This window comes from Frankliniella occidentalis, unplaced genomic scaffold (genome assembly GCF_000697945.3).
Source record: "Frankliniella occidentalis isolate FOCC.00 unplaced genomic scaffold, Focc_3.1 Scaffold209, whole genome shotgun sequence".
NCBI classification, from domain to species: Eukaryota; Metazoa; Arthropoda; class Insecta; order Thysanoptera; family Thripidae; genus Frankliniella; species Frankliniella occidentalis.
Window position 1 is genome coordinate 342,424 of NW_026267335.1, and position 13,375 is coordinate 355,798.

General features: G+C 56.8%; 1 protein-coding gene across 7 annotated transcripts in view; it reads left to right on the forward strand.

Annotated features, from left to right (window-relative positions):
* The window catches only part of LOC113202083 (small conductance calcium-activated potassium channel protein), a 107,373-nt gene that overhangs the window by 9,668 nt on the left and 84,330 nt on the right, over window positions 1–13,375 (forward strand). The window contains exon 1 of one of the 7 annotated variants that reach the window (XM_026416167.2): window positions 3,853–4,292. The exons of the other annotated variants lie outside the window; for them this stretch is intronic. Within the exon in view, the coding sequence (XP_026271952.1) occupies window positions 4,272–4,292 (21 nt within the window). The 5' untranslated portion in view covers window positions 3,853–4,271. Of the gene's footprint in view, window positions 1–3,852; window positions 4,293–13,375 lie in introns of those variants that run through there. 7 annotated transcript variants of the gene reach the window in all.

A 13,375-nucleotide genomic window follows, 5' to 3' on the forward strand; every position in this document is an offset into this window, starting at 1 on the left:
TGCTTGCTTACGCATTGCAGACGGATTGTATAGGGCGGGCACACAGGCCTCGGGGACGGAGGGGCAGTATTGTGACATGATGGTGAGGGGGTGGGCGCCGCGCGACCCTCGCGACCGGCGGCGGCAGCAGCGGCGGAAGTGTCATATCCTGCAAATAAATCGGAAAAGACGGTTTGAATAAAAATGCACGGTCGTGAAATGTTTGATGGCCGGCTGGCGCTGGCTGGCGCTAGCTTGGTGCGGGGGCAGACTGTCGGGCCGCGCTCCCTGATGCCGCGGGGGCGACGCGTCGGTCCGGCCGGGCGTGTCTCACCGCGCCCGGCGCTGACGCAACTTTCCAGTTGACTTGTCCGGCTCTCTGCCCCCCCGCGCGCTGCTGCTCTTCCCATTTCCTCTAGTCGCCGTATCGCCGGCCGTTTGCGCCACGCGCTCCGCTGCGCTCCCGACACAATATGGAGGCTGCGCTCGAGGCCAGTCGTTTGGTCCCAATCTGCGTAATGGATCGTATTGCACTGCAGCGCCCTCCCACCGCGCCCCCGACCTTTTACCTCCCCCGATCGTCTGTCGGCGGCCCGGAGATGCCCGGGGCCCGGGGCGGGCTGGGCTGCTGGGCTCGGGATCGGCGCAGCTCCGTCTTTGAAGCCTCCCCGTCGCTCGGCCGCCGGGAGCGCCGGGCTGGGATCGGCCCGGCTGCTGCTAGGCCGGCTCCTATAGCGCTGACCCTACAGTAAAATCAAAGTTCCGGGCTGGCGCTGCCATGCTGAAACAGAAAAGTCTGCTGCAATAAAACTGCACGGGCCTCCGGCCAGCCTCCGGCAAGCCTCCCGTCCAGCCCTTGGCCCCGGGCGCGGCAAACGCGGCGAAGAGTTTTGGCTGCGGCTGATATGTTATAAAAGTGTGAGAGCCTTTGCACGAGCAGGAAGCGGAGAAGGGTGGAAAAAAAAAGTTTGGAGGTAGTGAACAACTCCTGGCGAGAGTGGAAGGGAAGAGGAAAGGGGGAAACAGCAAAGTGTTTTATTTATCTGTGGAAGTGTTGAGCGGGTGTGCGCAACGCCTCATTGTGCAGGTGTGCATGATTAACGCGGGCCAGGGCGCGGCTCGGAGCGGGAGAGAGAGAGAGAGCTATAGTGGGCGGGAAACGGAGAGGGAGGGAGGCGAGGAGGGGGGGTGGGGGGTTGGAGGGTTCAGGATTTGTACCCGTCTGCCAGCAGGGTAGCAGCTGCCTGATGGGCCAGTGACGTATGCCCCGCCCGCCACCGAGGCCCTCCCGCGCTGGTGCCGCACTAGTCTAGTTGAAGGCATCTACCCGCCCGCCCTGGCGCGCCCTGGCCCGCCCTAGCCCGCCCTAGCCCGCCCTGGCGCGCCCTGGCGGGTTTACAGCACATATAGTGCGGCTCAACTTAGTCCCACACGACACGAGCTCGGCTCCCCGCCTGGGGTCTGGGGGCCCTGGTCTGATTCCAGTCTGATTCCGAGGTGTCGGGTCGGACGGACGGGGGGCGTGTCGGCGTGTCGCGGACTCTCGTACCCTCTGGAGGCCCGCGCTCCCCCGCTCCCGCCCTCACCCCGCCCTCTCCTACGCATTGCTCTTCGCAATGTTCACCCGGACGTTATCTCCCCCACCCCCTCTCCCCCCATGCTCCTTATTCTCCGCTCTCCGCCGTCGTAATGCTTATCTCGCCCCCAGCACCCCCCCCCCCTTCCCTCTTTCCCTCTGACCTCCGTGCCCCTTCACCCCCTTTTCGCTCATCTGCCTTCACACGTCCCCCCTCCCCGCTCCTTTTCCCTCCTATTCCCCCTCTCCCTCCTTCTGCTCCACCCCATTTTCTGCCTTGTTTTTCCCCCAACTGACCATATTATCCGGTCTTGTGGTCCCCGCCGCTCCGCAGTCCCCTGGTTCCGGCTCTGGTCGCGCTGCTGTCTCCTCCGCCTTGACTCGTTTCCCCAGCCCGGGGCACCTACCCTCTCCGTGCCCTGCCACCCCCCCACCCCTCCCTGCCTTTGTGCCACACGGCGGCCTCTGCCTTACACGCTGCACGTCCTTCTCGTTCCGCTTTCGTTTTGTCTCCTCCGTGGAACGCACCGGACCGTCTCGCCCGCTTTTGCCCGCTTTCTTTTCATCGACAGTGTGTCGCCTTCCTTCTCCTCGACCCTCCCCGTCGCGTCTCGCTTTATTCTCCTTCCCCGCGCCAGTTTGTGTTCATTATATCAGTGGCCCTCTCTTTCCTGTGCCATTGTGCGCGTGCGAGCATGAAACCCCAGGGCCGTGCTGGGACACTCACGGCAAAAACAATGTCTGACTTCTTTTTATAAACGAAAAAGGTACACTTTGAGGAACTCCCATCTTTCAGGAAAACTTCTCAGATTTCGCCTCAGATTTTGAGAAATCTTCTCAAAAAATGAGGGGGAAATCCCACAGTTTTTGAGAAGACTTGTTTTTACCCTCAGCTGAGGGAAACATTTGCGGACACTATATGCAGGTACATTTTCCTCCAAGGAGGGTTTGACTTTCGAACACTACGCGTCGATAATCTGACTTCATCGACGGGCAAGACGCGGCGTCGCTCACACGCACACACAGACGCACACAAATGCACGACGGCGCTCGTCAATTTATGACATCGCTTGTGAATCAAAAACTACATATATTTGAAAATATCGTAATTTCCAGCTCATTTGGTCGAGCAGAGTTAGATCTTCTAACTGCCGCTGCCACCGCTCCGTCCCCCGCGATCCAAAGCGGCGGCGTCCGTCCTCTTCTCCATCCCTTTATTGGGGCACTACAGCAGCATTGGGATCTGGGTCAGCCGCGCCGCGACGCGTGTAGAGTTTGGACGCGCGCGCCATATTTCCTGGCAGTGTCGCCGCCGCTGTTATTGCTGCTTTGGCCGTCGTGTCGTCTGCCGTGCCTCGCGCGTTGGGTCCGTGTTTTGGCGCGCGTCGTGGACGTATTCGCCTGCTTCATTTTCGATGAAAGTGGAGCGACAAAACGGGCTCTCCCGCGCGCCCTTCCTCTCCCGCTTCCCCCCTGCTTTGCATCCCCCTACTCGCTCATTTTCATCCGCAGAGAGAGACGAGTCTCGCGTCCGCCACACAACGTCCTTCGCTTGCCTCGTGCGCCGCGCGTCGCGCGCGCTGCTTTTTGCGCGTCTTGGCAAAGCCGAGGTGCGCAGGGTTGGGCGGGGCGAGCCGCGGCAGACAAGGCGAGGGCACGTGGATGCGCAACGCTTTGCCGGAGCGGGCAAGTTTCTGGCAAGCGCGCGTGTTCACCGCCGCCCTAAAAGAGTCGTTTGTATTTGTCTCGACTTAACGACCGCGCTGCTGCCTCTCAGCGTGCGAAGTAAGTCATTCGCTGACTGAAGGCCCGCATACCCTACGCACGCTCACAAGCAGGTTGGCTTTCGCGCAACTTTTGAAGGGTCGTACTCGTCCAGCCCTCGTGTGTCCAACTGCACCTGTTGCTGCAATTTCTTTTTGCCCCTACTGACGTGCCTTTTTTGCCGCTCAGTTCTCTCGGTCTGCTGACGCAGGCTGACGGGCCGACGGCGGCACTCTCCCTCACTTCCGATGGAGATGTGTGCCGCTATGGACTGTCACTCAGTACGGCCGGCCGGCCGGGCCGGGCCCAGTCCGGACCCTTCCTTCCCTCCCAACAACTTTTTCTGCCCCAAGTCAGGCCGGGTCGGGCGCGGCGGGGGCGGCGGGGCCCAAGTGGGCCCGGGACGCATGCGCCTGCCGCAGCGCCCCTGGCGGCCGCCCCCGTAAGCTCGCGCGCGCCCTCGCCTCGCCAGGACGGCCCGCCCAGCCAGGCCAGGCCCCGCCAGTTGAAGCCGAGCCGTACGGGGCCCAGCCCAGCCCTTGCGCCAGCCCAGCGCGAGTGTGGCCCAGCCGCGGCCAGAGCACCAGGCTAGGGGAGTGTGCGTGCAGCGCGGGCGGGCGGGCGCGCGGGCCGGAGCGCGGGCGGGCGGGCGTGCCGAGGTGGTGGCCGTGCGATGCGCGCCCAGGCAGGCCGCCGCCAGCAGCCGCAGCAGCACCGCCTGCGCACGGGAGCCGGCGGCATGGCGGCCGCGAGCGCGCGCCTGTCACGCCTATGACGGCCATGTGTCCATCGGCAGGGCCTGCGGCAGGGCCGCCGCCGGGCCGGCTCCAGGCGCGGCTCCAGGGGCTCCAGGCGCGGCTCCAGGCGCGGCTCCAGGCGCGGCACCAGGCGCGGCTCCAGGCGCGGCGCGCGGCGCCCAGCGCGGCGCCACGCAAGGGGGCTGCGACATGAGATGAGAAGGAACTTCTACAAGGTTAGAGACTGCGTGCGGCTCTCGCGTTGTCACCGCTGTGCGTGCCCCAGCCCGACCCGGCCCCGGCCGCAGCCTCCTTACCTTGACCTCTGCTCCGCGCGGGGCTCCCCCGCCCTGCCCTGCCCTCCCCCCGGCGCCCGGGCTCGCCACTGCTGGTGCCCTACCCCCCGCGTGACCCCCCGGATGGAAAACAGATTGGGCGAATCAAGTCCCAGTGGGCGCGGGTGCCCACCACCGCGGGGACCGCCCGGCGGCCCACACGCGGCCCGCTACCGTGGTCCCGGCGTTGACCGAGATGTGCCAACTGAGTTGCTCGCAGGTTAGGTTGACCCCTATCCCCCACCCCTGTTGAGGCATGACCCAATGGCGGTTTTCACTCAGTACGCGAAATCATCATGTACTCGGTTCAGCACATCTTGATTGTTAACTTCATAAAGTTTGTTTCTTCTTTCATTTTTTGTGTTTACTAGCTGGACTGCTTGAATTAAAGAACGCGGCCGAATAATGCGTATAGCTCTGCAACTAATTTACCGTTCAGATGTAGGCTTTTACCACAGAGTATTCAGGATTTCGTATATCGTCGGCATGTCTCCTCGCTGCTTCCGGCCGGAGCCGTTCCTTACATAGCTGAGTATACGGAAGCCTCTTTCTCACATCCGACTAGCTCACCTGCCCTGCCCCCCTCCCCTTTTCTCTCTCGCTCTCCCTCACACCACACGTACACAATCACACCCTCCCCTCCCCTTCTCTTTTTACTGTTCCCCCCCCCCCCCTCTCTCTCTCTCTCTCTCTCTCTCTCTCTCTCTCTCTCTCTCTCTCTCTCTCTCTGTGCTTTGTCCCGGACGAAAACCCAGCTAGGGCTTCCCGTTTAGAAAGGGGCAGTTCTATTGTTGCTGCAATTACAATAAAAGCAATTTGGCTGTGCATTTACCTGTGTGGAAACCAGATTGGTCTCTGCCAATGCACTACTTGTACTTTCAGAACAAAGTTGCCGACGCTTTTACTGCGCACCTCTGTAAAGCGCACAGTCAGCCCCATCTCCGTTTTATTTGATTAGGACGTGTGCAGACCGCCGTTTCCTGGTAACTCCGGCTATGCGAGCGCCCCGTTGTTTCATACTTTTCTTTCCGAAACGAAAACCAGAACCAAGGACCTTATGGGATCTATGAAAATATTACCTGACCAAAGGCCGTTCTAAGGTGTCCCAAAAGGACCATTGAAATGCAAGTTATTTGAGCACTACTTGGGTATGGTTCTCAAACTCGGATTTGAACCGAACATTGCTAGCTTGAAAGATAATTTGCCTGCCATGCAAATGAGCGAACCTCCGTTTATAAACCGATTTTCGGAACCACACCCAAGTCGTGCTCGAATAACTTGCATATCAGGGGACCCTGGGCCGTGCGCCACGCACAACCTCGTTTCATTTCACCGCCGGGCCCACGTGAGGTGGCGGCTGGGCCTGGGCCCGTCCGGACAGCTCTAGTGCTTTCCCAGGTGCCAGGGTCCTCGGCCGGGGCGCACCGGGCCACCATTTCATATGCGAATCGAAAGTGGAGCCCGCCCTCCTCACTTTGCGGCCGGGTGGCGGTCGGGGAGACGGGGCTGGAATAAAAAAAAAAAAGAGAGAGAGAGAAAGGATGACTCGGAAAAGGGGTGCTGTTAGGAAAGAAAAGGGGAAGTCTTGGCGTTGCCATGGCCCCTTTGCTGCGGTTGCTCCTGTAAAATAAAAGTCCATCCCCTACCACCTTATTCCCCATCACCCACCCCCGTTCTCTTTTTACACACACACACACCAAACGGAAAAAAGGAAAAAAAATAATAAGAAAAGGCGAGCGGAGAAGAATAGAGAGAGTGTGGCTGGACTAGTGCGAATAATAGAACGGAGATGGCCAGAAGGTTGAGCAGAAGGCGGCCGCTTGGGTCCGGTCCGGGGCAGGGGTATCAGCAGCTGTTTCAGCGGTGCCGGCATAAAAATTGTAATCGCTGGCCGCTGCTGGTTTTGCTGTTGCGGCTGCGCTCCGGGAGCCGCTCCGGGAGCCGCTCCGGGAGCGGGGAGGATGGCTCCCGGGGGAGTCCCCGCGGATTTCGCCGGACACGAGTCGATGGAATATGGGATGCAGCAGCGGACGGCATATATTTTGTTGCTCCTCGTCGGCGGCTCCCCGCTGTGCTCAGCAGAGCCTCTCTTGTTCTTCTGCCCTCACTAACCCCGCCCGCGTGAGAGGACTCTGGGAGAGGAGGATTTTTTCCCCTCCCGCCGCGGTGATCGGCGTCGTGTCCTTGGTGTTATTAGGGCGGACCGGGACAGATTGACGTCGTCATGGGCGAAACACATTCTGTCTCTCTCTATCACCCCCTCCCCCCTCTCCCTCTCGCCTACCCTCCTTTGCCCCTCTCCGCCCCCTCTCTCGCCCTGATCCTCTGACCCAATGCGTGCGAAGCCCTCGCGGATTGATGCTCAGGCCGATACCACATCGACGACGTCGAAGGTCAGCTGTTTCGACGGCAACGACATCGTTGCTGGTGTACATTTTTCTTCTGCCAGCCCCGTCCATCCTATTCCAGTCTGCCCCAGTGAAGTCCGTTCGTCCATTCGTCGCGCTCGGCAGGGTGCTGGGCGCTAGAGGAGGGTTCCGCCAACAGCGCCAGGGAAAAGCACAAGCCTCGCGCCAGAAAGCCCATTTCCATCCAGTCCATTAGGAGTGTGAGACAATGGGTGGGGGAGAAATAGAGAGAGAGAGAGAGAGAGAGATTCGGAGGGCGGGGGTGACAAGATGCGAAAGGGATGGTCCAGCTCTCCTCGTCTTCTCATGAATAACACATGTCCGTCCAAGATTGCCAAATCGCTCTGTAATTGCGGGCACTCGTCGCGTCCCGCGGATCGGATGGGACCCCGCGGACGTCGCTCGCGCCAATCTCTTTTCTATTGATCGCAGAATGCAGCGCGTGTGGGGGGCGGTGGGCTCTCTCAGCATCCAGGCAAAGATTCCGGGTCATTTCCATCGAAATTTCATCTCAATTTCTCTCCTAGTTTTTCTTTTGTGACGTGGTATTTCCATACACGAGAGAGCTTCTGCAGAGGAAGACTCTAGTCGTTTGTGTGCTGGCTGATGTGATGGCGTTTTTTTTTGTAGGAAGTATATTCGATTTGTGGCGATCGACTTGTATCCTATCATGTCTCCTTCCTTTCTTTTCCAACTTCTGTCCCAACACTATTGAAAACTCCTAACCCTCATAACATTTGAGTCCGTTACGGTGCTAATGTTTCGCAAACACGAGGCTGATCGATTGTTTAGTCAACTCATTGTGTTTTTTTCATTCCTGCGGTCTAAAAGCGAAAAGACAATTTTATACTTAGCTTGCTCAGCTTAGATGTGTCCTCGCGAACATCTTCACTGAAAGTAAAGGCGTGAGCAAATACGATTCAAATAGAGCGAGATTGTGGATCCAATTTGATGACTCCTGAGCGATATTAATCACATTGCTCGTTGAGTCACTGTCGTGACATTTTAGGTCACGAATAAGACTCGTTTGAGTAATTTTCGGATACTTTGCTCGTTTAGAGTCGTTTTTGCGACATTTTCGGTTACGAAGAAGACTCATATTCAGTCATTTCGCAAAAAACGCTCTAATAGAGGCATGAAGCGTATACGTCGCTCTATACAACGTATGATGCAGATTTGCTCTCGCTAGGTACGATACAAAATAAGTATTTGTATCTGGTCCAAGGTACTGCTTGTATCTCCTTAGACAAATTTATATCTAATGAATATGTGCACAAGGACACATCCAACCTACGTACGAAAATTGTCACCCCCTTATTTAGAGCATGGTAATAGAGTTGTGCCAAAACTATTTGAATAGTAACTATGTTTTGCCGTGCACTGCTCCTGCGGCACCAGTCTACCACTCCTGAGGGGGCTGAGCGTAAGAAACAATCTGCGCGAGTAAACAGTTTATGGCGACGGGCAAGTAGCATGGGAGGCATATAAACGGCAGCAAACAGCAGGCAAGAGGAGGGGAGGGGGTTGACGGCCGGTTGCCTTTGACTGACACCACCAGAGAGGGGTTCTCTGACGTCGCCGTTGCGCCGCCGGACGCCGCTTTGGCTGTCTGTTGTCAGCGGGGAAGGGGGGGGGGGGCAGGGGGCCATATCGCGCAGCCGGTTGTGCAGCCCAAAGGCGTGGGCGAAGCAAGACTTAGACCAGTACCCAAGAAAATAATTGTTGCATTGTGAATGTGTTTAAAAGTTACTAACTGCAAACTTAAGTAGCCCATGATAAAAGTTGGCTGTGGCCGACTACTATAAGATTGAAGGACAATTGCTTCCAAAAAAGTTTCGCTTCCCTGAGTGAGTGAATAATTGATTACCCAAGTAAACTGATGTTTAAAGGAGTACATCAACCTCGCTAATGCATTGCTCCGAGCGACGCGTCCTAATAAGAGCAAGTTCCGGTCTGTTTTCGGCCGCGTTCGAGAGGCGGAGGTTTGGGGCTATGTCACAATATTATAACTCTGATCTCTGCCATTCATTTCACTTCTCCGCACTTCTCCTTATTTCAACACACTACATTTTTTTACTGCCCACATGACGCCGTAAAGAGAGATTGGCGGGAACAAATATTATTCTTTTAAAAATACTTTAAAAGAAGAAGTCACCATTTATAAAGTCCGCTTTCACCCGCAAGTCTTGATTAAACTTTTACTGACTTGTCTCTGGGCCTTTCAAAAGGAAAAACCCCCATCTCTGTCTTTTGTTTTGGCGACCCTCCTTCCCCCACCTCACTTACCCTCTGCGCCCCCCGCCAGAGGCCCAAAGTCACTTCCATATTTCTGTCTGTGATGAGCCAGTTCAATTGGGGCCTGCTCCCCACCCCCTCCTCCCTCTCAGCGGCGTCGCGCGGCCGGGAGGAACGGAATGTCTTTTGCCCCCCGTTATGAATAAATCTGCGACAAAGTTCATCAATGCCATTCCTTTGGAGCGGTCGACTGCTTCCCCTCTGCATCGCACCGCCTTTAATAGGAAGATGTGACGCGGAAGTATTCGCGGGAAAAGAGGCCGCTCGCTTCCCTTTCGCGGAACCTTGCTATTTGAACGGGGAAAGTATGTAACAATTTGATATTTATGGCAGAGGGGATGTATCCCATTCCATCCGTTAAATACTTGCATAGAAATTCTTCCCTATAAATATAAATTGGGACTGAATTCAATAATATCTTGTTTGCTGCAAGCTGCAAAGATTGCTTTTCAATTCTGTAGTAAAAATGTGTCGTATCCTCACACTAGAAAGGCTTTAAAATTTAATACCCTTCTAGATATATCTATAGTCACTTAAATAACGCAACGGTTGTAAATTTTGATGCTTGTAGACATTTTCGTGCCCGTTCAAAGGCATTAACATTTAACGCCCCTCTTGGGACTCTTAGTATAGCCCTACCTTTGTTTTGCCGAAGACGGCATGTGCCCAAGCTTCGTAAGAAATTAGCAGTGCAGTCATTAGGGATAGATGGGGTCTGCGGGGGTGCTGGTGGTGCGAGTTCTGTGTCTCCGGTCCAAGGGGGTCGCCCCACCGCCGCTGCTGCCGCCTTGGAAGGATGGCGTTATTTTCGTTGGCTGGCGAGTGGATACGTGATGGGCAGAGCTGCGAGTGGATACGTGATGGGCAGAGCTGCTGAGCCACTGGGGGCTGCGGGAGCTGTGAGCCCCTTCGGCCCGCACTGCCGACTGCCAAGGGGGGATCTGCGGCCCGCCACGCCGTGCCCTTCGCCCTTTCGGGGGGCGAGAGGCGGCCTGCTGCAGCGCCCTCGGCTGGCCGCTCGCCCGACCCGCCAAATCGGAAAGTTAATCCCACCCCCGCCGCGACCTCGCCCTCTGTCTCTCCAGCCAACCCCGCCACGCCCCGCCACGCCCGTGCAAAGCATCCTCTCTGTACATTCCATTGGCTTGGCTGCCGCGGCGGTGGCGCTGTTTTGTGGTCAGGCAGGACTGCAGTCTTAGTTTAACCCACCCCGCCGCCCACTTCTCTGCCCTCTCTGGTTTGCGTGCGCACGGCCGTACACGCAACGAAAGAGGGTGGAACTGTGTGTGTGTGTGAAAGGGAGGGGGGTTGTGCTGACTGTCTCAGGGTGCGCTAGCCACACCCGCACGTAAAGTTGCCCTGTGTTTGCTGAGGTACGTCCACCGATGCCCGCGCTGTCTGCCGCTCTTGTGTGGTGGATTTCTGCTAGGGCGGTGGCGACGGTCCGCAAAGAAACGCCGTACATTGCGTCGTCGCCGTTATGTTGTTTCCTTTCCTTGTTGACTTATTCAGTGCCACACATAGGGACGCGCCGCGATGATGTTATACATTAGCACCAGAGGGACAATGGCGCGCGTGATTCGGTGGCTGCTCTGTAGCTAGCCGCAGCCAGCTGTGGCTGGGCGTGGCCTTGTAATTAGCTAATTATCACGTGGGTGCTACAAGGCGGGGTAGAGGGGAGGGACTATCACCGAGGCAGCGGAGGGAGAGCGACAGACAAAGAGGGACCCCCTCCGCGCGCTTTATTCATGGAATCTCCTCCTCCTCTCGTTCCTCTTTGCTGCGCCTCGCCCCCACCCACTGACCAACCCCCACCCCGCCCGAAAGAAATAACATTACGGAATGAAGGAGACGGAAATGTCGACCTGACTGCGTCGCGTCGTTGTCACCGCCCCCTCGCTGTCGCCGTGGCCGCGCCGCTGACGGGCCCTGGCCCGGGCTCCCCGCGTCCATTTGTCTCGCAGTGCGGGTTATGTCAGTTAGTCGCGATTATGTCGCCCGCGGACTGGGCCGGCGGTGGCGGCAGCAGGACGAGGACGTAGGACGACCTGGAAGAAAAATAAAACATGGAGGGGTTGGTTGTGTTCATTTATCGTCTGTCTTCTCGTTAGCGACCCACTGACCGTCCCGGGGCCGGAAATGGACGTGTCCGAGGCGCGCACGCGTCGTCCACCCCCCCCGGCCGGGCGGGGCGCGCCGGGGGAGGCGGCAGCCTGCAGCACCCCCCCTCCTCCTCCCTGCCCTACACGGCCCTGTTCATAATAACAGTATGAGCTTTATTGTCATGCGCGCGAGAGCAGCTCACTCGTAAATTTGCGCCCCTATGTTGTGTATCGCGAGCATCGCGGCCCGGCCCAGCGGGGGGCCGCAATATCGGGCAGCCCACTTTAATCACTGTGTGATGAAAAATATCTACCCAAATATCTCAACAAAGGCAGTAGCGCGCGAGTTTTGTGGCGCAAAAATCTGCTCACTTTGGTTTATTTAGAGAAGATGAGAAAGCAGGGCGCAGATGGAAATGTACTTGCTCCGGTCGTGTGTATTAAGAGATTTTTTTTTCGCTACGTGCGACTGCATGCACGCTACAGATAAACCAACGGTAAAAGTTTCTCCAGGAGGCTATCGTTAAATTAATGTTCTTAGAAAAAATAATGGCGTTGGTTTTTCGTGGAAGGGTGTATGAAACTGTCCGCAGCAGACAGTGGGAGAGCGGTGCCCCACATTCACTTTCGCTGTCCTTCGTTATTCATTCATTTCAATCACCGCTCGGCCTCCAGCCGCTTTTTCCTGGTCTGGAAGTGCGTTGCACGAAACCGGACTGAGCCAGTGTGCGCTACCGCAGACTGTAGCTACCTCGGCCCCAAGTTGTACGAGTGTGTCGTCGTGCGCTGGCTGATGTGCGTCAGTGTGCGTGCGTGTGTAGAGCGAGAGAGTGTGCGAACGTTCGGAATGAAGGAAGAGCATGAAACAGAATGAGAAGCAGAGAGAAGCCAAAACGAAGGTCGGCCCAGTAATGGTCATTGCGACTACACACCGTCAGTCGGACGTTAGAGGACCCGAAATAGCGCAAATTAAACAGTCCTCCCGGGGCCCAAGCAGTCCCCCAATCAATAAATCGACAAGGCGGCCAGCGGGATGAAGAACTCCACGGTCAGCGCTGCTCGACGTTGAGCGGGCCGGACTAGCTCGCTGCAGCTCTGTTGCCCAAAAACGGATACAAAAAAAGGGTTTTGAAGAAAACAAAACGCGCACGCCAGCTGGTGTGTGCTGGCTGTTGTTATCCGCGACTATTTATGATGTGTCGGGCAAAAACATTCTGGGAAAAAAGAGAACATGCGCCGCTGACTGCTGGGGATTCGAGTGAAACAACCAGCTCACCTCACGATGTCTGCGGTAAAACGTGCGTGGACGTAGGTGTGGACCCCTGTCCCGTCGCTACAGCCCTGCCGCTCTGGGGCCACCCTCACTAAAGGCTCGTTGGTGCGTTGCTCGTTGCTTGCAGCTATTTTGGCTTTCCTCTCTGAATGCCAAGTTTTGGACTCTTTGCTTGCCAGAACTAGTCTTCTTAAAAATTCAGCTTGACTGTTTTTCAAATTCTGTGAAGCCGCACACCCAACCTCATAAGAGTCGTGTCAGTTTGCACTGAATGACATGTCACATTCGGTCACATTCTGTTGAACGCGACTAACCTTTGCCTTGCCCTCCGCCCATGCGCATGGCATGCGTAGCTGTGACATGTGACTTGGTATTTTGACCAATGGGACTCGACACACAGTCGTGTAAATGTGACGTCACAGAAACCGAATAACACAGTGTGTAATGACTAGATATTGTCAAAGAGGCCAAATAAATTTGTCATTCCAAAATGAATGCCATCATTTCGGCAAGCAAGGCGTTATGAGTGCTTCAGCTGTCTCCGTGTGGACCTGCCGGCGTGGACCTCTGGCCCGTCCCGAAGGCCCTGCCACCCTGGGCCGGGCCCACTCAATGGGCCCGGCCTGGGCCCTGTCGGGTCGATACCCCTAACGTGCAATGTTAATATCAAGTGACGTGGTCGAGCACAAATAGCAATCCACTACGTTGCTACCGGCTGACCAACCCCACGACGAGCCTCACGGCCACAACGGGCCCGCCTGACCCCACTCACTTGTGCGGCGGAAAGCGGGAAAGGGTGGAATTCAAAGCTAGAGCGAAGAAGAGAGAAGGCTGATATCTGGAGACAGTGCGGACGCTTCCGGACGCTTCACTCGCTTCATACCTCGCCGCACCGATTATTCGTAC